Source organism: Chionomys nivalis, chromosome 1 (genome assembly GCF_950005125.1).
Source record: "Chionomys nivalis chromosome 1, mChiNiv1.1, whole genome shotgun sequence".
NCBI classification, from domain to species: domain Eukaryota; kingdom Metazoa; phylum Chordata; class Mammalia; order Rodentia; family Cricetidae; genus Chionomys; species Chionomys nivalis.
The window spans coordinates 14,588,415-14,612,488 of NC_080086.1; the positions used below are offsets into that span (position 1 = coordinate 14,588,415).

General features: G+C 38.0%; 1 protein-coding gene across 5 annotated transcripts in view; it reads right to left on the bottom strand.

Annotated features, from left to right (window-relative positions):
* Window positions 1-24,074, bottom strand: part of Atf7ip (activating transcription factor 7 interacting protein) — an 89,319-nt gene that overhangs the window by 59,860 nt on the left and 5,385 nt on the right. Inside the window, exon 1 of one of the 5 annotated variants that reach the window (XM_057763376.1) lies at window positions 14,453-14,560. The exons of the other annotated variants lie outside the window; for them this stretch is intronic. Within the exon in view, the coding sequence (XP_057619359.1) occupies window positions 14,453-14,469 (17 nt within the window). The 5' untranslated portion in view covers window positions 14,470-14,560. Of the gene's footprint in view, window positions 1-14,452; window positions 14,561-24,074 lie in introns of those variants that run through there. 5 annotated transcript variants of the gene reach the window in all.

Consider the following 24,074-nt stretch of genomic DNA (forward strand, 5'->3'; position numbering starts at 1 on the left):
AATGAAAATTAAGCAAATTCTTGAGGACCACTTAGAAAAAGGGAATAGCTACAAATGATTAAGGGGAAAATAATCAGAAAATTCAAATAAGATTTCGATTTTACCGCTGCAAACTACTTCCAGTTAGCATTAATATACAGAAGTTATGCCATACACTGTTAGAAGAATTAATCAGGATCATTTATGAGATCAAATAGGCATTGACCCTGACCCTCTGATCTCGTGCGGGGGAGGGAGGAATTGGCCTCTCTAGCTCAGGATGTGCCCAACTGTTTAAAAGAGGCAGATGGCAGAATACACAGTTACACTTGAAACTAAGAAAACAGTTTTCAAAAATAAAGGAGCATCCAAACTAACACTAGACAGGTTAGAAGAATGTAGTTGATGTTTTTAAAGGTGTGATGAAACCTCTGAAAAGTTCTGTGTCAAAAAATGCCCAGTAGGAGGCTGGAGAGACAGCTCAGCTGTAAGAGCACTTGGCTGCTCTTCTAGAGGACCAGGGTTCAATTCCAATTGCACACATGATGGCTAACAACTTTGCAATGCCCAACACTCTCTTCTTGGCCTCTACGGGCACTGCACACACATGGCGCAGACACACATGTAGGCACATACACACATTTAATAATTTTTAAAAAAAGAGTACAAATAAACTTAAGTCAGAGGGATGGCTCGCCAGTTTCGAGTGCACACTATTTTTTCTGAGGACCTGAGTTTGGCCAGCTCACAACTGTAATGCCAGCTCCACGAAGATTTGGTGCCTCTGGTCTCCAAAGGTACCTGTACTCAGGACCACACAACCCACACACAGACCATAACAAACATAATTAAAAATAGTAAAAATAAATGTTCTTAAAAGAAAGTTAATCCTAATATTAGAAATTAAAAATGAGAGTCAAGTGAAATGAAAAGTTAATCCTAATCTTAGAAATTAAAAATGAGAGTCAAGTGAAATGAAAAGTTAATCCTAATCTTAGAAATTAAAAATGAGAGTCAAGTGAAATGATCTGGGGCATCCAAAATTTCTGTTCCTTCTGCAAAGGACAACTGTTCAGGCTAGTGACTATGGGGCGTGCACATTCACCAGTCATTTTCTAGAGTATGGGAGGGCAGGGAAACATCGGGAAGGAAAAATAAAACAAAAAAACTTTCAGTGCTGAATAAATTAAGGACCACTGAATACTGAAAATCAAAACAAGCAAAATAAAATGTTGGTACTCAGCATATCCTAAGATTCCATAAGCCCAGTAAGCAAAGACTAAAGGAGCAAACTGACATTGAGATTGTCATCAGTGATAGTGAATGCTAAAAGAAAACACTACTCTCAAAGTCCAAAGGGAAAGGGTTTTGTTTGCTTTTCCTGGTTAACAGCCTAAACTAGCAATTAACAAGGATAGAAAAATAAGGATGCTACTTCTAAGCAAAGACTGAAAAACACTGGGTTCTTATTAAAATATTACATCAAGATTTATTACAAGAACAAAATGACAAAAATCTAAGAACGAAATCAGATAAAAGAAACAACAATTCTCCAAACAACAAGTTAGCTCATAGACAAGATGAAAAATTGCAGATTCATCTTTCAAATAAATATTCAGAACTAAAATCCCAAAGTTCACAGCGGGGTGGAGGGCACAAACTATGCAGAAGAGATGAAGAGATCAGCAGGACAGAACACATCCCTCGGGGAAATATACACACACAGAGCTGAACTTCAAGTTATTAAAAACATTTTTAAAATAAATCATCATCCTATATGTATTCCACCAAGGAGACAAATCTTATAATAAAGCAATATAGAAGCTATGAAATTTAGTAATAAAAAATTATACATGCTAGCCAAATGCTGACCCAAAATTAGAGGAACATATATAAACAAATGCTATGTGTATCATATTTTTAAAGTTTCAATGTGAAAATCAAGTAATGGAGTCAAGAGATTCACTCTAATCAGGGAAGGTGCAAGCCACTCCACATGCGCCTGTCAGACACACTAAATAATGTACTTCAAATCACGCAAAGCAACAGTGCTCAGAAATTCAGGAGAAAACATCCACAGGCAGAAATATACACACTTCATAAATCTATAGATGCAATGAAAATAGTGAATCTTTCTATTAACAACCTAGAATGCTAGAGAAATATATAGAATCACATACCAATAGAGCCAAAATGTAAAACTCTTACAAATATAGCAAAAAATTACGAATATACCAAATTTATAACAAATATAAAGTGACCTCACATGTGGTAATAAGATTTTCATAAATTCAATGACAAAAACCCACACATAATAAAATTACATATTCCAGCAGAATAAGAGAAAGATTATCTCTATAAATTTAAAAAAAACTTGGATTAAGAGGGCAATTTATAAAAAATAACAGCAAAGCACTAACCGAATGCATCCTAAGTAATTCTAATGAACTAGTCCTTTAAAACTTGATATTCTTGGGCACTCAGAAGGCAGAGGCAGGCTGGTCTGAGTTCAAGGCCGGCATGCTCTATAGAGTGAGCTCCAGCCAGGGCTTATGCAGAGAGACCTAGTCTCTAAATAAATAAATAAGTTAGTGAATGACTGTATATATCAGTAAGCTCAATAAAAGATTCTATGTCACTAGTTAACAAGGTCAGTTTCTTTTTTAAACAAAGGTTAGCCATAATTGTACTAATTCAAAAATGTTAGTGCATTTAATTGCACTAACCAAAAAAACATTAATAAAGACAGAAAGATATACTGTCAATACAGCAAAAGCAGAAATCATGAAAAAAAACGCAAATATGGCTGTCAAATAATGAAAAGATAAAAGAGCAAAATTTAGTAAGCAAGACTCAGAAAGAGCACTAAAATAACAGAAATGTGAAAGACAGAAATATAAGAAAACTTACTTGTCTCAAATATTCAAGTAACTTATAGATCACCAATGGAGCACCAAGAAAGACTGACTAGTTTGGATTTATTATAAACCCTGGGCTGGTAAGAATGTATCAGCGGACAAAGGCTTTTCACATCTGATGACCTGAGTCCAATCTCCCAAACCCACAGAAGTGAAAGTGGAAGAAAAACACTTGACTGTCAAAAGTCGTCCACTGACCTCCACATAAACAAATAAATAAACATAAAAAAAAAAAAAAAGCTGGGTGGTGGGGTGGCGCACGCATGCCTTTAATCCTAGCACCTGGGAGGCAGAGGCAGGCAGCTTTCTATGAGTTGGAGGCCAGCCTGGTCTACAGAAAGTTCTAGGAAAGTCAAGTTTTACAAGAAACCTAAGTAAACAAACAAACAAATGAATGAATAAACTTAAAATCGTCAACAGTACAGAATGGCTACTAAACAAAGCTAGACCACAGACCACAGACAGAAAGTCACGGAGAAGGGGTACATTTTTAGGGTAGTAGGTTTCTCTGAACATCAGTGACAATCTTTTAATACCTATAAAATCAAATTCAGGATGCCCATTCTAAAGAATGATCTGGAACATGTTGTATGAGGAAAAGTTGTGAAAAATAAACACTACATACAGCCTAGGAAATATAACGTCGATCAGTGGCTTCAGGAATACACAGCATAGGGTAGAGAGACCACAGGCGCCAGCTCTGTCTCAAAGTCCATTAGCCTGAGCATGCAGGATCATACGGGACTAACAAGGAACTGTTCTCTAACCCCCTGGCCACTAGAATGTCAATGCAGAAACAAGAGGGAATATTCCCTGCCAGGAAGTTGTTCCTGGGCAGAAAGCAACGTCCCAACTACTCCAGGGTGGCTGTTTAGTTCACTTCCAACTTCTGTGCTTCTACAGTGAACTAAACAATTTTATTTAAAACAAACAAAACAAAAACTCTTTTATCCCCCAAAGTTTGCTTGGTTTTGGTTTGGCTTTTTTTCATTCAGGGTCTCACTCCAGGCTGGCTTGAAACTCTTGAGTTCAGTAACTATCTTCTTTTCCTATATATGAATACTAGCCCATTAACGACCTTCCCAGTCCAACATTTCCTTAAAATGTTATGGCTCAAAATACATGGGAACATTTCCTAAATGTTTCAGATGTCTGTGTACCTCACACCAATAAAATTATCTAATCTCAAAAATCACTAAAAATTGTTTTCTATTATCATTGTAATCATGACTGAGTTACAACATACAAACATAAATTTCTGTATTAAAAATATTAATGAGCAAAACATTCAAAAGGCAACAGCTAACATTCCATACTTGTGAAACATGGCTATACTCTATCGTAGCTAGCTCTTTAAATACATAATATAGTACTATTGACCAGTTACCTTTCAGAAGCTAGAATTGCAAAACCTCACAGTGTAACATTTTAAAACTGCAGGGGAAGCCTAGTGCTTATCTTCTAGAGAGGAAGACAGAGAAGAGAATGGCCCACTGTGGCTTTTTCCTCTATTTCCTTTAGCTGGCATCACTACTTTGCACTTCATCCTCCTTATACCTATTCCCAAAAATGACAATTTGAAATATCAAATGTCTGACCATGACATTAATAATCACACATGTGCATTTCTTCACCTTTCTATCTTTATAGTAATTATAGAAAGCATCTATTATACACACTTGTTTTTATTTTCACGGGAAGTAGTATTTCAAGCATACAACACAAGAATAACAATGCCTGTATTCCACTGGCCAACCTCCAAAATAAAGTAGTAGATGTACTGGAATTCCTATGTTAAATGCACGTTAAAAACTGTGATAAACTGAAATATTTGGAAAAGAAATGATTGCAAATATGGAATGAAAACTTTGACCCTACTATTTTCTATAAACACCCTATTCTTTAACACATCAGTAAATCAATGTGAATGAGCAGAGGCAGTCTGCTCTACAGTGCCATGTTAACGTGCACTAGACTTCACAGTGAGCTAAGGGAAGGGAATGCCCTCTCTTCACATACCACCTAGTGCTGGTTTAACTGAGAACATGGTAACCGGCGATAATGAAGAAAGACCTAAAACTGATGCACATGCGGTGTAAATAGATTACATGCATGAGCAACATCCACATGAAGCTCAGTTCATTATTAGTTCATTTCAGTTCAAATGTGAAGGAATTTAAGGATGGAAATGACATCTCTTTAAAAGAACAAATCCAAATATGTCTCTCAAAAACCTTCTGAATATTAACATTAGCAATCTACTAATCCTGTTATTACTACAGCTGAAAACAATAAAACTCTGCCTAAAGGCAAAGAGACCGATACAGTACCTGGGGTGCGGAGGTGGCACAGAAAAGGAACCTGAATCTCTTACCTGAGGGCAGCTTGATACTGTCAAAAGATTTCTTCTTCATTTAAGCCACTGTAAACTTTAAAATCTAAAGAGACTTCTAGGGTTAGCCCTGAGTCTAAATGTATTTGATTCATACTCATAAAAACAATCAGGACTACAATACAATACGCTGGCTACAGATTATGATTCCTTTTGGTGTTTCACATCTGCTGTGCAGTTTCTGCAGCAAACAGTCCCATTAGCCAAGAGCCAAAAACTGTCAATCTATTAGTGATACTCTCAGAACACAGACAGGAGTTCATCTTCAAAATGACTGTTTCCAGTGAAAAAGCCTAGAATCCAAATTCTTTGTGCTGCTTTTCCATGCTGTCAATTGTGGGTCTTCAGCAACTGCGGGCACTTAGGTACCTCCCACCTATCATCAAAGGCATCAGGAGGCACAGTCTCTAGAAGCAGTATTTACAGGTTAAAAAGCTCACAGCTGCTCCTGTACCCGTGTTCACTGTCAACTTTGGAGATGTCATTACTGTAACACTAATGCTTCAACTCTATTCTATCAGCCCAAACGCCAAATTCTCACACATTCCAAAGAGCAAGTCCATGACACATATTACTCGCTGCCACTGCACACCAGACTGCAGTTCCAGCTAGCTGGCGCCAGGAAGAACAATTTACATAAAGCAGCCCTTTCTTCAAGAGCAAACTAAAGGAGAGTACTGGTGAGAAAACCCTCCCCATTCGTTCTCCAACAGGCACTGACTGGTTCTAGAAGACGTCTAGCTAGCCACAAAAATAATTCAATTCCAAGGAATAAAACAAAACAACTTCTAACTTTTATATAATTGAAATTCAACTCCTGCCACAAGAAACAATTTAATCCCCAAAGATTTTTTTAAAAAATACTTTAGCTTACTTGTTTCACAGAATAATAAAATTTATTATTTGTTAATTTTACAATCATTAAAACTGTAAATTATAACTACAAGCAATCTTCACTCTAATTACAACTATTTTTCAAATTTTATTAATGAGTAAATATAAATTTCATTAAGCAAACTTTGACAAAATAAGATGCACATACTCAGGAACCCTTATCATGACAGTCAAATAATTCAACATACTTACTGACACCACCTAACATCACTAAAGCGTGTTCTTCCTCTCAGACAAGGATGCAGTCAGTTCCGAATGTCAGTACCAAGTTCCTCTCAAATGATTGCTGAGGCCCCTGTGAGCAAGCATCAAGTCACAACCAATAGATGTGGATGCCTCTGTTTAAACTGTTTTAAGCTAATTTATGATTTAACTGATACAAACTCCACTTAATTTTAAAATCCCCACTTAATTTTAAAAGGGCAGACTACCTAAAGTACAGTCAAATCCAAAAACTAGCGCCACATTTCTTTTGTGTGTTTGGGGTTTTGTTGTTGTTGCTGTTTTTTTGAGACAGGGTTCCCTCGAACTCACAGATCCACCTGCCTCTGCCCAGCTAATAATAAAAAACAAATAAAATAAATAAATAAAAAGCACTTAAAATGCTAAGATATTATCTCAAAATGTTACTTTTAGATTTATTTTTATTATTTTAGATTACTTGTATGTATGTATGTATGTTTACATATAGATATGTCCATGTAAATGCTAGACAAAAAAAAAAAAAAAAAAAAAAAAGAACACAGAGACCTGAGGTGCCAGATCTCTGGAACTGATGCTGAAGGCAGTTGTGAGCCACCTGAAGTGGATGTTGGGAACTAAACTCCTGTCCTCTGCAGGAGCTGTAAGCATTCCTAACCAATTAGCCATCTTCTAAGTCCTGTTCTGTAATTTTAATCTTATTTCTAACTTAAGTTACCCTTCCTATAATAATGAGACTCTCTATGAACATGCAGATAACTATAGATGTTACCTGGGAGAGACAATAACTGAAAGGAAATTCTTCTCAGACAATTAATTGCGCTGTCCTCTGGAGAGCTGTCCACCTTGCCCATTCCACCCCAACAGATAAATTAACAAACACCAAAAACAATGCAACTGCAGAATTAACCACACACTTAATACTAGGTGGGAGTGGTGGGGGCGGGGCAGCACAGATCTTAACATCAAGAACAGAAGTACCACATTCATATAAAGCCTCTAGAACTGAAGACGTTAGAAATCATCCAGGTTCTTAGTGTCTTGTCACCGTTCTATTGCTATGAAGAGACATCATGACCAAAGAAACTCCTATTTACTATTTATCTCCATGAACGTTAGACTTTAGTTCCATTGCTTCCTTGTGTTCTTTTTCTCCTCAAATTGTACATTCTGTATATTTCTTTGTTCAGCTTGCTCCATTTCATAATAGATCTGCATTAGGATGGCCACTAACAATCACACAACCCAGTCAAAATTAAATTATCTTGAAATCCCCTCTGTGAAGGCCATTAATTCAAAACTCTTCAATTGAGCCTCAGGCAGATTTTTCAGACAAGGGCAGAAAGCAGTCACATTCTTGGCCAAAATATCACAAGAAACAGCCTCTTCCCCACCTGAAACCTCTGGAGTTGGGCATCATAATCTAGACTGCTCTCAGCACAACTGTCTTCCATGCTCCTCCTAGCATGGCCCACTAAATCCCACTTAAAGTTCAACTGCTTTCCTATTCTAAAGTCCCAAAGTTTTCCATATTCCTCCCACAAGGATCATGGTCAGGCCTGTAACAACAATACCAACTGGTACCCTGGTACCAACTTCTGTCTCACTGTTCTATTGCTGTGAAGAGACACAATGACTAAACCAACTCTTACAAAAGAAAGTAATTTAATTGTGGGCTTGTTGAGAGCTTCAGAAATTTAGTCTATCAGCATCGCGGTGGGAAGCACGGCAAAAGGCAGACAGGCACAGTGCTAGAGAAGGAGCTGAGAGCTACTTCCTGATTCACAGGCAGAGAGACTAGGCTTGGCAAAGCCCACTCACTTATGACACACTTCCTCCAAAGCAACACTTATTCCTTCAAATAATTCCACTCCCTGGTGGCTAAAAATTCAAATATATGAACTTATAGAGGCTTTTTTTTTTTTTTTTTTTTGGTTTTTCGAGACAGGGTTTCTCTGTAGCTTTGAAGCCTGTCCTGGAACTAGCTCTATAGACCAGGCTGGTCTCGAACTCACAGAGATCTGCCTGTCTCTGCCTCCCGAGTGCTGTGATTTAAAGGTGTGCACCACCACCGCCCGGCTAGAGGCCATTCTTATTCAAACTACCACATTTATTTGAGCCCAGGCTGGCCTGAAACCCTGTATCAGAGGTTCTCAACCTCTGTGTCATGACCCCTTTAGGGATGGATCAACCCTTTCACAGGGGTCCACATATCAGATATCTACAACTCATAACTAGCAAAATTACAGCTATCAAGTAGCAATAAAAATAATTTTGTGGTTGGGAGTCACTGCAACATAAGAGACTGTATTAAGGGGGTCACGGACTCAGAAAGGTTGAAAACCACTGGGCTAGATCCTCCTGCCTCAGCTGTCCAAGGGCTGGAATCAAGTGTAACTGACTTTAGTTTCCGTCTCCAATTAGGAGTCTCCTTTTCCTCTTTTCACTTGGTTAAGCATCTAACTTTGAGTTTGGTCCAGCAAAAACATGATGTAAATAATAAGAAGTAAAACATTATTTTAGTATCAAATGAGATAATCAGTTGTAGTAAATTAATCAAAAACAGCTCAATACTCCTGCTACTGGAAATGCCAAAAATAAGGATAGTGATCTAACTCACAGCTTCTTAAGCCAATAGCAGCAGAGAATACCATTTTATTTAGAATACACTAGCATGAAAGTATTTGTAATGTACAATGAAAAGAATTGCTTGAGAAGTAAAAGACATAAAAATAAAATGAATATAAATCACTTTTTATGCAACTAACAAAAATCAGTTGCATAAAACTTATCAAATTGATAAAAAAAATATCTAGACTCTCTCACAGCTTTTATGCCATGGGGAACCAAGACTTGGCCCTGTAACAAACAGTTCCTCCACGGGGCACTCACCTAGTCTACACGCAAAGACAGGTTCTTGCTTGACAATTTTTAAGACAGAGTCTGGTTAAGTTGTCTAAGCTGGCCTCAAACTTAGAATCCTCTTACTCCAGAGAGCTAACAATGTACTTTCTGATCCTTTAATCATCTCTACTGATCCAAGAATGGCAAAAGAGATGAAATAACAATGATCAAGTGAACAGTAAGTAGCACCAGCAGAAATCTCCTTTCCTGACGTCTGTGCAAGTGCTTCCCGCCGTGATGCATGAACTTGCGCATCCTACAGAGAAACACCACACCAGTCACAATCCTTCACCAGCTGCCTCTGACTCACCTCAGAGGGGACAACAAACACCACCATCAGGCAAACTCAGAACGCTGCAGACAACCCTCAGGTTAATTCCCTCCTCTTTAAATTTGTGTATTTGCGGTAGTCAACTGATGCAGTTCTTCATAGTTCCAATTATAAACTATTATGAATTAGTAACAAAAACAAAACAAACAAAAGCCCACTTTGTGAACACTCACCTGAACTATTGAGGCTATGCAAATAGAGGTTCTGCTTTCTCCCACACGTCTTTGGGCAGTGCGGGAATAGAGAAAACCAAGGGAGTCTGTCTCCTGGACAAGTCAGCCACCTTTTCATTCTTTAATAGTTTCCCTTTACCTTGAAATCTATTTCCAAAATGGAGTATTTTCCTTGGAGTTCCTTATCATTTTATGAATGTCAAGAAGCTGCTAAGCACAGTGGCATATTCCTGCAATCACAGCTTTCAGGAGGTTGAGGCAGGAAGAGGTTAGGCCAGCCTGGGCTACACAGTAAGACTGTCACCAGGAAAAAACAGCTGGACTGACACTCTGGAAAACGTGTCTTCACATGCTCGCTGGCCACAATGGTAATTTACCAGTCCATACACCATCAAAGCAATTTTTCACAGCTGACATGGTGCAGGTAACGAATGGAAAGAGGAATTTCTGAAGCTAACTTTATATTGGCTTCCAATATTATCTATGCAAGAAAAGTATTTAATCAGAAAATCTTCAGCTAAGAAAACTTCCTATTAAAAAATTCATTAAGTGTTAAAATTGTGTTCAATTTTGTTAGAAACTTTTGACAAAATGTTACTTTACTTACATCAGCAATTTAATTTTTTATTATATACCCCCCTCAGGATTGGCTGAAACCAATGGTGTCTCTAACAATGACGCTATTAACGGAAGCAAACCTCAGGGTCCTTTAGACATTTCCAGTTGAGCACTTATTTCAATCTTCTCACTTTGAATCCTAGGCTGGCATCAATAAGTCTCTCTATTAGGCCCCACAGTACTCTAACATTGGGGGAAAAATAGAACAGAGATTGAAGAGATGACTCAGCAGTTAAAAGTACTGACTGCTCTTCCAGAGGACCCAGGTTCAATTCCCAGCACACACACTAGCTAACAACCATCTTTAACTCCAGGTCCAGGGGAAACAATGTTTTTTCCTGGCATTTGTGGGCACTACACACATATGTGATGTACAGACATACATGCAGGCAAAACACTCATATACATAAAAAATAAACCTCAAAAAATTTAATTAGAAAAAAATGCTAACAAAGGTACCACATCTCGTAAAGAATACACTAACTTCACATATGTTAGGTCTCTCTAGGTTAAGTACACTAGACTAGATTTTATTTATGTTTATTTTCTTCTGGTTTAGAAACTGTATTTTAGATACTGAGGCTGTCAACATTCCCACTAATTGAGTACAAAGGGGATTCTAAGTGAACTGGCTGTGAGGAGCCTAACAGTGAAGAGGATGAACCGTCTGAGACTTACCTACTCAGACGACAATACCAAAAAGAAATACAGAAATACCATTGCCCCAGCTAAGATCTAAGATGCAAGATGTGGGTTTTAATAAAGTTTATGTTAGATGTTAACTAAACCTAACTGGCAGTAGGTAAAGGGTAAAGATCAGTCTAGCAGCTGTCGGTCTGTGGCACTGAACCAGAACTAAGGCCTCCCCGCTCCTCCTCCTCTGTTCCAGAAGCACAGGAAGCTCTTGGCCATGAATTTGAGTCAGTTCTTGGAGAAGCTGTTTTTCTTACGATATATCTGCAAGACTCAGGCAGACTACAACTGCAGCAATTGCCCTACACTTCCAATTCCGTGACCACACTCGAGTCAGGCGTTACTTAGGAATGTACTGCAGCACGAATTATAGGAGAAAGTTCCCATCCTTTCCCAAAATACTCTGACCTAGTCACACATGATGAGAATGTAACATCTGAGAAGTGATAAACTGAAGAAACGGAATGAATCAGTATCAGGAAACAGAAGTCAAAGAAGGATTCATATTTAAGTGTGGAATCTTAAGTCAATGAACTTTCCGCAACCCCAACATTTCCTTAGGAGACTTACACTGTCTTTAAATAGGTTATGAAAGGGGATAAACAACCGAGGGAAGAGAACGGACAACAAATGGTCTCAAGAATTCAGTTCCGCCGGGCGGTGGCGCACACCTTTAATTCCAATGCTTAAGAGGCAGAGGCAGGTGCATCTCTGTAAGCTTGAGGCCAGCCTGGGCTACAGGGCTACACACAGAGAGCCAGGGCTACACAGAGAAATCCTGTCTTGAAAAACCAAAAACAGAATGATATAAATTCAGTTCCCATTTATATCATGCCCATATATATCCAGCATAATGTCTAACCTGTAATTCACAGAAAATTTGAAAACTGCCACCAACCCAAAATAATCCAAGGCCTAGTTTAAGTTTATAAACTATAAAACTGGAAAATGGCAATGAAAAAGTTATCACTAATAGCCTAAGTAACAGGAGTTTAGAATTTCCCCATGCATAACAATGAGAGGAAATTCTATACTCAGCAACAGAAGGCAAAAACCGTGAATGCCAACATAAACTGCTCAATAATTTCAACCTAGTCAGTTTCCCCCAACACTAAATACTAAGGGGCTATCTGATGTAATTTTTTCAAACCTAAATATTTCAATACTGTTATCTCCTCTCTCCATCCTTCCACCAAGACACTGAAGTGCTCACCATGAAAAGGGAGCGCGGCAGAAGTCACTCTCGGGCCCTGCTGCTGAGCATGACCTTTCAGAAAGACAGCAGACTTCCACACCCACCAACTCTTCCTGTTTCTGTTTTTGGGGCAAGGAACATGACTGGATGATTTATATACATTATCATTCAAATTATGATGAGTCATCATTTTACTTGAGATTAACTACATAAAAAAACCTACTTATTTTATTTAAAAATGTATATAACCAAGAGGAGGTATAAATTTAAGTTTGTGACAGGGCAGAAATTTTCAACTATTAAGCATCAGATCTAATGTTCTAATATAAACCTTTAAGAAAACTGAAAAAGAAAAAAAGTAGATGCATTCAAGGATAAATTCAAACAGAATCCCAAAGCTTTAGAGGCTGAGCTCTACAAACATGTGAACCAGATCTGGACACTCAGTTTCTAAAGGTCAGGTGACCTCATTTCAAAGTTGTTTTATAAATAGCTTATTTATCAAATACAATTATGATAAGTAAATTTTATAAATCTATACTATAAAATAAAACTTCATGTATAGCCTTAATGTGTCAGGGCCTTCCCTAAAAATTTAATTTAGCAATTAATTTGTTCTTTTAAAAGAGCCAGACAGGGCTGGAGAGATGGCTCAGAGGTTAAGAGCACTGACTGCTCTTCCAGAGGTCCTGAGTTCAATTCCCAGCAACCACATGGTGGCTCACAGCCATCTATAATGAGATCTGGTGCCCTCTTCTGGCAAGCACACATGGAAGGAATGTTGTATACAAAATAAATAAATAATTTAAAAAAGAAAACAAAAAATAAAAAAAATTAAAAAAGAGCCAGACATGGTGATACCTGCCTACAGTTCTGAAAGACTGAAACAGGATTGCAAGTTTAAGGCCAACCCAATCTACAGAGCAAATGTGCAAAGGTCCGCTTATACCACATGAGACTCTTATTTTTAAAAAAGTAAAAGGGGGGATCAAAAATTTACAAAAATAGAAAATAAGTTTCTCTATTTAGAATATTCACAGTAATTGTTCTCTGTTATATTAGTCAAGAATATATTTAAATATTCTATTGACATAGCTACAGGAGTATATACTATATCACTCAGAAAATAACTTAGCAACTATTACAACTTAAACACAGCTTAAAACATAACTGTTCTCCCCAAATTATGTGACTAAATTCCATCTACTCTTTGGGGAATACATGGTGGGATGGATGTCTACGAACCTAGCACTGGAGAGCCCAAGGCAAGCTCAGTTACTCAGCAAGTCAAAAGCAGCAGTGGGCCACATTGAGATATTGTCCTAACTTGCTAGGTAACCTTGGAAATGTATATTACAGTATTCAGCAAACATTTGTTTTACAATGCTAAAAAAAAAAAAATTCTTAAATTTGCAATCCTTTTAAGTGTTAACAGTTTTAAATAAATATAACAATGTCAATTAGTTAACTAAAACAGTATTTATTCCAGCTCTCTAGTCATCAGACTATATTAATTTTAAAAAGAAAAAGGTATGGGGTCTACATGTAAAATTATTTTTGAAATTTAAAATCTGAATCCAAATGCCAATTCAAACAAAAAATAAGGAAAAAGTGAGTCACTATAAATATGTATATTAATTATAAAATAAAAGAGGCAGCATGTGAGAAAACACTAAAACATATAATAAAAAAATGAAGAGAACATATTTTCTACGATTTATAGAGAAAATTAGTATTCTTTTTACAAAGTTACCAAACAATAACTCATAATTTTAAAAAGCAAAAAATCCTATTTTTTCCAAACAAGACTAATTTATGGCTTCTTAAACAAATACTCAATATACTGTTTGAACTTCTAAAAATATCTAATGAATTATCTGTCTACTACACAAGGGACATTTAGTTACTCGTGTGTTAGAAAAGCACGACTGTGGTGATCAAAGTTCTGGCAATGACAACAAAATGGTGAGAAATCACAGGAATGTAACCTTTGACCTCGCCATCCTAATGTATTGTTTCCCTAATACAGGCAGGCTTACAGCTCTTAGAGAACATTCCAACTTCTTCACAAGCAAATTTTCTTTCCTATACAAAGCTGGCTATATTCAAATGTTTAATTGCAATGCTCAGAGATAAAAGCTCACTGGGTCTTACCTCAGATCCTGCAGCATGGGACAAGTCTCCTCACTGGCACGTCTGCTGCCTGGGCAGCCTCAGCGAGGGGGCAGCAGCCATTTTGAGACAGCTGCAGTCTCATTGCACAACAGTGTAATTAAGATGGCTGCACCGTGCACTCAAGAACTCACAGTGAAAACTCAGCCATGTATCAAAGAAAGCCCCTCCCACTTTGTCAGCCCGCAGGAAACTGAACACAGATAGCTAATGCATATACTGCAACAAACAATGCAGCCACTAAACACACAGAAAAAGAAAACAGAAGGCAGCAAGCCAGTTTTGCAACAAAATGGCTGTGAATCCGGACTTGCAACAGAGTTGGAGCACATTCCGATCCCAAACAACTTGAAATCCACGCCACATATTAGCAGAAACAGATATAGAGCCAGATCACACAGAGCAAACACTAGGGAATTCGCCTGAAAGACAGCCTCCATTTCAGTCCAGAAAAAAAGGGAGAGGAAAAAGCAAAAGCCCTCAAACCCAGCTCAAGACCCTTCTTTTTTTCTTTTACTTTTTCTTCTTTACCTATAATACATCCATCAAAGCAAGAGTATCAAATTTGTTTAAATCTTATTCATTTGATCAAGTTGACTTTAATTTTAAAAAGCTAATTTAAAACTTCCCCACAGAATCTAAGCTTCACAAGTGCAACCCAGCAGAATGGTCAGAGTTTACAACCACATTTTCAATTTTAACAATAGTGTCTTAAGATATAGGTGGCAACAAAGCTTAATTTGGGAATTTCTCATAAAATCAAATAACTCTTCTCTCTGTAGTCCAAATGTCACACAAATATATTCTCACGTGACACAGACTCCCAACATTTTAATACTAGGAAAAGTCAAGGAAGAATGCACTCACTGGGAAGGCAAACAGGGAGGACAAGAGGTACAAGCCAGTCTGGAAGCGGGACTACTAAACCACATCTGAGAACACTGCCAACAACACTGGCTTGGCAGAAACAGGCAGCAGCAGAACAGGCGGAAGGCACACAAAGGACCTCTTCCGCTTCCACCAGCCATGGAGCCTGGTTTCTCCCATTCTTGGTTTAGTGATCTTGTGTTCTGTCTAGAGAGATACTGGTATTCATTACAACCGTTTAAGGGTATAAGAGAGGTGACGGAAACGCAGCTAAAGGACAACTGGCCTCACGGCATGATAATCATGTGGTTCATTAGCTCATTCTATTTCTGTATATAGTGGAAATATTCCATAAATTTTTTCTAATTACTCTGCCTTGAAAGAGGCCTTTATTCAGTTTTACATGGAATGGACTGGATAATATCTTTGAAAACTGCCTTAAGAGCAGAAAACAAAAGGAACATTTACACATGATCCAAGCCACATCAAAGTACTGGGCCTTGAGCATGCTAATAAATCCTCCATCGTTGACGTAGAACACTAGGCCTTGTTTGTGTCCTCCATCCCACTGAGGTAGAACACTAACCCTTGTTTTGTGTTTTTGAGACAGGGTCTCACTATGTAACCAAAACCCTGAATTCACTGTATGCTCAAGCTGCCCTCAAACTTGTAATCCTCCTGTATCTACCCCATGAATGATAGGATTACAGGTATTTGTGCCACCCTATCTGACCAAACCATAGCAGCTCTTAAAATAATGTGGCTGAGGGTGGCTTTGTCTATTCAGAAAAAGCAAGATGTTAGTAAACTGAAAATGTCTGGACAAGACTTGACTACTGTAAAACTGAGATGTAAATTCAATAGGGCAAGACACTAAAAATAACCAACATATGGCTATCTGGTAAATTTTAGATGCTATTTCAATTGTTACTGTGATCCTAATGGCAGGTCTTATCGCCACTTTGTGATAGTCAGTGAAACAGGCTCAGAGACTGGATAACAGTTAAAAATTAATAAAAGCTGAAATATAACCGAGACTATATTCGGCTTCAATGCGTACAGCTTCATCCAACCCTTTCAAACACGGTTCTCTGGGTCTGACAAAAAACCAGAGAGGAAAACGGAAGGCTATTACAGTAACTGGTGTTAAGTCTACATCTTACCCACCCCAGTTCACTAGACAGAACCAGCCTCATTCACCAGATAAATTCTATTCTGCAGTCAACATTTACTGTTTGCTAGAGATGGAGTACCACTCTTTAGGCCTAGACTAGTCTTAAATTTATACATTCCTCCTGCTTCAGTCTTCCAAGGTCCCAGGATAACAGACATGGGCCAGAACCCACCATTCATCATTATCACAAACAGTCCTCTCTTCATCCCCCTTTCTCCTTAGTATGTCCATCACCTTTATAAACCCAGCACAGCTGCTCTCAAGAGCTGGAAGTCCTTCCTATCTTCGCTGCACTCACCACACTTCAATACTTCTCTTCCTAGATCCTGTTCAGACTAGAAACTGTATCTTAGTTTGTCTTCCATTTGAATATCATTTTTCTGTTCAACAATATACAACTATCTCAACAGACAATAAGTTGAGATTCTTATTAGTTTTGACACAAGAGTCTTAGAAAAGTGTGTACCTTCACTAGTAGGGTCTCTTCCTAATTTCCTACTAAAAGACTGCAGTTCCGAGTCCAACGGGGTAAAGATGCCTTCCGTAGAGTATATATACTCCAGTTGTCAAGGCTCGACAGGGACTACACAGTGTCTCACAGAAGAGTCAAGCTCGGAAACAGCTATAGAAGTAGACTGTTTTGTTTCAACTTATTATTATGTGTGCGTACATACGCACGCACGTGCAGTTGGAAATACATATGCTTATTATTATGTGTGCGTACATACGCACGCACGTGCAGTTGGAAATACATATGCTTATTATTATGTGTGCGTACATATGCACGCACGTGCAGTTGGAAATACATATGCTTATTATTATGTGTGTACATACGCACGCACGTGCAGTTGGGAACACATGTGCATGTTCCTGGATTGTGCATGGACAACAGAGGCAACTTCCAGGAGTTGGTCCCTCCTTCCATAGTGGGGTTCAGGACAGAACTCTGGTCAGGTTTGTGTGCAGCACCCTGAGCCATCTTCCAAAATGGTTTCATTTCTTAATTAGAATATAATGTAATAGATTCCAATATGACCATATAACTTAATTGTTTTAAAATCCTATTAATATTTCTAAGTCCAACAAAGCTTGAGTTAATGTCATAAATTATCTTTTAAAAATTTTAGATAAGATCATTTATAAGAAGCCACCCCATGCCGGGCGGTGGTGGCGCACGCCTTTAATCCCAGCACTTGGGAGGCAGAGGCAGGTGAATCTCTGTGAGTTCGAGACCAGCCTGGTCTACAAGAGCTAGTTCCAGGACAGGCTCCAAAGCCACAGAGAAACCCTGTTTCAAAAAACCAAAAAAAAAAACCAAAACCAAAAACAAAAACAAAAAAAAAACAAAAACAAAAGCAGAGGCAGGTGGATCTCTGTGAGTTCGAGGCCAGCCTGGTCTAGAAGAGCTAGTTCCAGGACAGGAACCAAAAGCCACGGAGAAACCCTGTCTCAAAAAATCCAAAAAAAAAAAAAAAGCCACCCCATCATTTATTTGAAAAAATAAACGACTTGGGAAAATTTTATAACATTTAGCAAAATAACTAGTTCGATGACAAGCTGACACTCAATCTCTTCCAAGGAGAAACTAGCATGCTCTGGCACATTCTTCTCATTTCATCATTACCATGATGCGGACATGTCCTACAGTTCCGGGATGACTCAAAATGTCGATCATGTCGCAATGTCAAGAGTCTAGACATCCCTGAGAGTAAATGTTATACTTACCAACTTTTATGTCCATAGTATATAGCCTTTGTCAGGAATTACACAAGTGTAATGATGGAGAGAATTCAAAGAATTAGCTTCAGTCAACTCTGTATTTATTTACCACGTTTATGGAATAACTATGTATATAAATTACTGAAAACTACTTACAAGTCTTACTGTGTGTTTTGATAAACTGTTCCATTTATTTAGCTATAGCACATCCGACACAAATTATTGTTAACATCCTGTCTTAGGGGGAAGGACATAAAGGGGCTCTAAGAAACAAACTAGATCCTCACTAGCTTTTCTGGGCTCTAACTCAAACAATCTAACTTTTCCCTTCACTGTTTTACTTCTTAGATTGCTGACAGAAATTCTAACCCTACTTGCCCTAATTCTTGGCTTTCTCATCCACCCACCCTTCTTTGGAGACCCTGCTCCTCCCTTGCAACAATTACAGATGGTCACAATTCTCAACCTGCTTGCTTTCTCTCCAAAGCATGGCTCCCTTCCCTCATCTCCCTGGAGGCAGCTTGAGAAGTTGGAGGGAACTTTAGCCACCAAGCTTGACAACCTGTGTTTAATCCCTGGGGGCCCACATGGTGGAAGTCAAGAATCAATTCCCTCAAGTACTTCTATAACCTCCACACCCATTCAAAGGAACACATGATCCACCACACAAAATAGAGTGAACTTGTAATCACAAAAAATTTAAGATACAAACTGAAAACACCTCACTTCTCCACCTCATTAACTTTAGATGCCCTTATCAAACACAGTTCAGTGAGCATGCACCTTGTGTAAACCTAGCAAAGAACTGAAAAATAAGATTCCCTGATTAAAATAATAGTTAAAAGTCAGCAATCAATGTAGTTTAGTAGGGCTTGTGTAGCATTTACAGATTCCAAATCCAGCAACTACAATAGTTTAATCTATCTCAATTTAGCTACTTCAATTAACTTTTATCTACCACATCATATTATGCAGCAAGTCCAGAAAAAGGAACTCAACTAAACCTTAATATGGAAGACAGAAAGCAAAAGCAAAAGCAAAAAAAAAAAAAAAAAAAAAAAAACTAAGCAATTAACTATGTAGCAAGAAGAAAACATAAAAAATTATTACATGGAGGGGAAAAGTTGAACTTTTAAATCCAGAACAAAATAGTTCAGGCACAAAGTGGAAAAAAAGAAAATATAAGAAATGAAAAATTCAATAAAAACTATCTGATGAACTTGAAGAAAACTGCTTCAGCAGAACACAAATTACAAATAGAAAATGGAGTTAGAATTCTATATACACATACATAATCTATACAAAATTATACAAAAATTAAAATTGAAAGGAAGAATGGTAAAAGATGTCACCAATGAAATCATTTAAGAACCCTCTCCGGCATATAGCCCACCAGTAAGCACTTGCTTCCTGTGCACAATCTTCAATTGCAAAACAAAGGAAAATGACTTCAAATTAGAGTTCTATACCCAGCCAAACTATCAGTCAAACATTCAAATACTGAATGTTTCTGATACAAATGATCTTTAAGACAACAAAAACAAGTCATCTCATGTATCCTGTCTAAAGAGAAAATAAAAATCACTACCTAAAAGTTTTCTCCTCCTCAGAGACAAAAATCAATCAAAATAATGGCATATTGAAAAGAAGGATCCTACAAGAAAAGGAAGCCTCCATCATAGTCAACAAGAGCCGGAGAAGATTCCAGCTGCTTACAAGAGAGGCCAGAGAGAGCTACTGGGACATAAAGGGGTCTTTACCTTCATGAGTCAACATCTGTGTCAGGGATTAGGTCTGGATTTTTCATGGTAGTATTAATACAAAGCAGACAACTTTGTGAAAGCAGTATTTAATATTGATAAATTTATTCAGAAAAACTTTATAGATAATAAGCTAAATTATGAGAAACATTTTAAGAGTAGTTATGTAAAAAAATACTGCTCAGTATTAAAAATTAACAGTATTAAAAATACTATTAAAGTGATTAAACACTACATAAGGTATGACTCTTTGTTTAATTTATTAGATTTATTTATTTGGGATGGAGGCAGAAGCTAACCCATGCCACAGATTGTGTATGTGTATAGAGGTCAGAGGGCAACTGCAGGAGTCAATTCTTTCCCTTCTATTTTGTGGATCCCAGGAATTGAATTCAGGTGCTAATGCTTGGCAGCAATCAGCTTTACCCACTGGGCTATATCACAGACCATCTCCTACGTTTTATAAACCAGTGTATATATTTTCACTAAGAGGCTTGCATTGGTCGCACAGTGGTGAACATAGTTACCTTCAATGATAACATGCTTTCTGAACCAGCAAGACAGCTTAGCAGGTAAAAAGTATTTGCCACGAAAGCCAAGACCTGAATTCAATTCCCAGAATTCAGAATAAAAGGAGAAAAGCACCTCCACGTTTTCTCATGCCATGCTCATGATCTCTCTCTCTCTCTCTCTCTCTCTCTCTCTCTCTCTCTCTCTCTCACACACACACACACACACACACACACAGAATATTTTTAATTTTTAAAGAATCTACTTTCCTAAATCAAATTTGTATTCATGGCCACACTAAAAGTGTGACATTTACAAACAGATCTTCTGTTTAGTGTGACAGCAAACAAGTAAAGCATACCAAGTGGAGCAATGACTCCTCACAAGAAACCAATTTACTATGTCTTCTGCAAGTTATGTACTCTGCGCTTAAACAAAACAAAATGAAAAATGCATCAGTTCCTGACAGTCTAGAAACACTGACGGAGGAGAACTTGGGGGAACTACATAATCCGAAACCACGACAGTTATACAGCAGATCATTCGGATCTATCAGGTGGCCCTTGATTCTCAATCAGGGATTTATCAAAAGCTGATAATGTCTAACATTCATAAAGTATCTGGCCAGAAGTGAGTATCTCATTAGAACTAAGTAAACTACTAAGCGTCTAGCACAGAAGCACATGCCTATAACTATACCCAGCATATGGGAGATGAAGGGGGGGGAGGTCAAGGTCACCCTCCATTCTCCCCGTATGGTGTGAATGCTTAGCCTATGAGAACTCATTTCAAATCATCAAAAATTAAAAAGAACCAGAAAATTCAATAAACACAACACTTAAATCCATGCCTTATGGTAGGAGTCTGCTTAGAAGGGCAGGCTATGAGGCTATGAAGAAACAGAATTATTTTCTTTTGTCTCAGGAATCACTTTCTAGCGTGGTATGGTGGCCCTCCACATGGAAGGCTGAGGCAGGAAGACTGCTGTGAGTTAGCCTGGGCTACAGAATGAGCTCCTGCCACAAAAACAACCCAATTCTCACATTTGCGTGCACTCGGTAGGCTGGGGAGGGAATCTTTCATCTCAGCCTCCTAAGAAACCAAGACTAGAAGGACTGAGTTACCATGCTAAACCTGCTTTCATTTTGGTTGACCTTGCCCAGCAAGTGAAAAGAGAAAGGGAAGCTTTGCGCCCTTAGTATTCATAAAAAGTGAAGGAGATGAGTAATCAATCACACACAGATCTAGTCCCTAAAATACATTACTCCACCCCTATCTTTGGCAATGATGACTAAATGAGCATCTCTACAAATAAGATTACTATTGAAAAAAAAATCCACTTTTCATCATGAGGTTTACTGTAAATCTAGTGACCTCAATAATCATGCAGCTTGTTTAGTTTATGAGTCAGTCCTAAAACCAGATTCGCAAACAAAACTTTGCAAATACTTTTTTCTAAATGTTTACATTCGGTATTAGAGTATATTATCAAATAAATTTTTTCTAAATTACTTTTAAAATAAATTCGAGCTGTAGAGTCAAGATTATTGTCCACAAAGAATTTTTAAATTTTACGTGTGTTTATGATGTGTATGAGGAGTAACCATGTGGAGTCACACATACGTAGGTCATATAACAACTTGGAGTCAGTTAACTGGTTCCAACTTTATGTGGGCTCTTAGGTTGTCAAGCTTATATAGCAAGTGCCTTAACTAGCTAAGCCATCTTACCAGCCCTAATGATTTTATTTCAAATTATTTGTGTGTGCATACATGTATGTTAGTGCAGGTGCCCAAAGACACCAGAAGAGGCCAGCAAATCTCCTGGAGCTAGAGCAGCGGCATAAACCAACCACCTGAAGTGGTGCTACTAATGAACCAAACTTGGGCCTCTGCAAGAGCAATTTTCTCTAACCACTGAGACATCTGCCCAGCCCAATTTTTGTGCCACATAGATGTTATTAAGGGAAAGAAGGGAAGATGATACAACTCTAATAATCAGAGTGCTTATCTCAAATGTATGAGACCCTAGATTTAACACCCAATACCACAAAACAATTAACATAAAAACCAAAGAAAGGAATACTACAGAAACAAGTTGCCCAAATCACAATACAAAACCACAATAGTTATTTATTATATTCTAACTTGTTTGAAGAAAATTCTTTGCCTTTAGTAAAGCTTTTTGTCTTTCATTTACTTGACTTTTTATCTTTCAACTTTTTTTTTTTGATAGTCTCACATTGTCCAGACGACCCTTGAAACTGTTACGAAGCTGAAGACCATCTTGGACCTCTGCCTCCAGAGCACTGCCATTACATGTGTTCAAAATTATGCCTGGTTTTATGCAGTGTTGGGAATCAAACCCAAGATGTCATGGATGCTAAGCAAGTGCTCTGCCATCTCAACACACCTTCCCCAGTCCCATTTCCAACTTTTAAATCATTTCAATCTAATAGGAGGAAAAAATTATACAAATGCAACACACCAGTAACTGACTGCACCACTACATCTGTTCTTCAAATCTTTACTCATAGGTACACACTGTTCTCCTCCAGAGTTGTACTTTAGGCTCTTAGGTGAGCAAAAGTAGAGCAAATAAATGAGGCATGAGGATGATGAACTTGTCGCCAGCCTGAACTATACGCCATGACCTTATCTCAAGAGAATATATACAAAGCCTGTCCTTTAATCCCAGTCCTCAGGAGGCAGGGAGAAAGATTTTGTGAACTGGCAACTACAGGTAAGTTCTAGGTCAGCCAGGGCTACATAGTAAGATTGTACCAAAAACAAAACAGCAGCAGCAACAATAGCAACAACAACAACAAAATGAAAGACAACAAACAAAAGAGATAGGGGATGCAGCTCAACTGGAGAGTGCCTGCCTAGCATTCAGGAATCCCTGTGTTCAAGCTCCAGGACGTGATGATACATGCCAGTAATACCAGCACTCAGGAGGGGACGGAGAGAAGACCGGAAGAGAGGGGAAAGAAAGGAAAGAAGGAGAGGAGGAGAAACTAACAGAACCAAAAAAGAAGATAAAGCAGGGATGGAGAGAAAAGACAAATTCTTGTTTCTGCCACTGAAAGGCGACTCCAGCCTTCACGGAACTCCTCCTGTCTGTCACAGGTCCCTCTCTAGGGCACCTCTGTCACAGATTAGGGAAACAAGTGCAATAATCCACCAGAAAGTTCTCAACCAAGGTCAAAGGTAATATAAAAAAGAAAAATACCTAAGTGTTTCTAAGTAAATTTGCTTGAAAAAGACCCAAAAGCAGGCAGAATGAAAGGCCGACAGAAGTCGCATCTTAACGCTTGCTATTGTTTCCTAGATTCAGTTTCACAAAATCTGCAAGATTTTACTCTGAGTTCTTTTCATGCCTCCACATGTTCAATAAAATAATATCTGGGCAATAACCAGACTCTTTTCAATATAAAAAAATATAATTATGTCATTAGAAAGTATAATTAGGTCATTATTAAGTAATAATATGAGCAAAATAAGGTGGCACACACCTTTGATCTCAACACTTGGGAGGCAAAGACAGGAGGATCTCTTTAAGTTTGAGTCCAGGA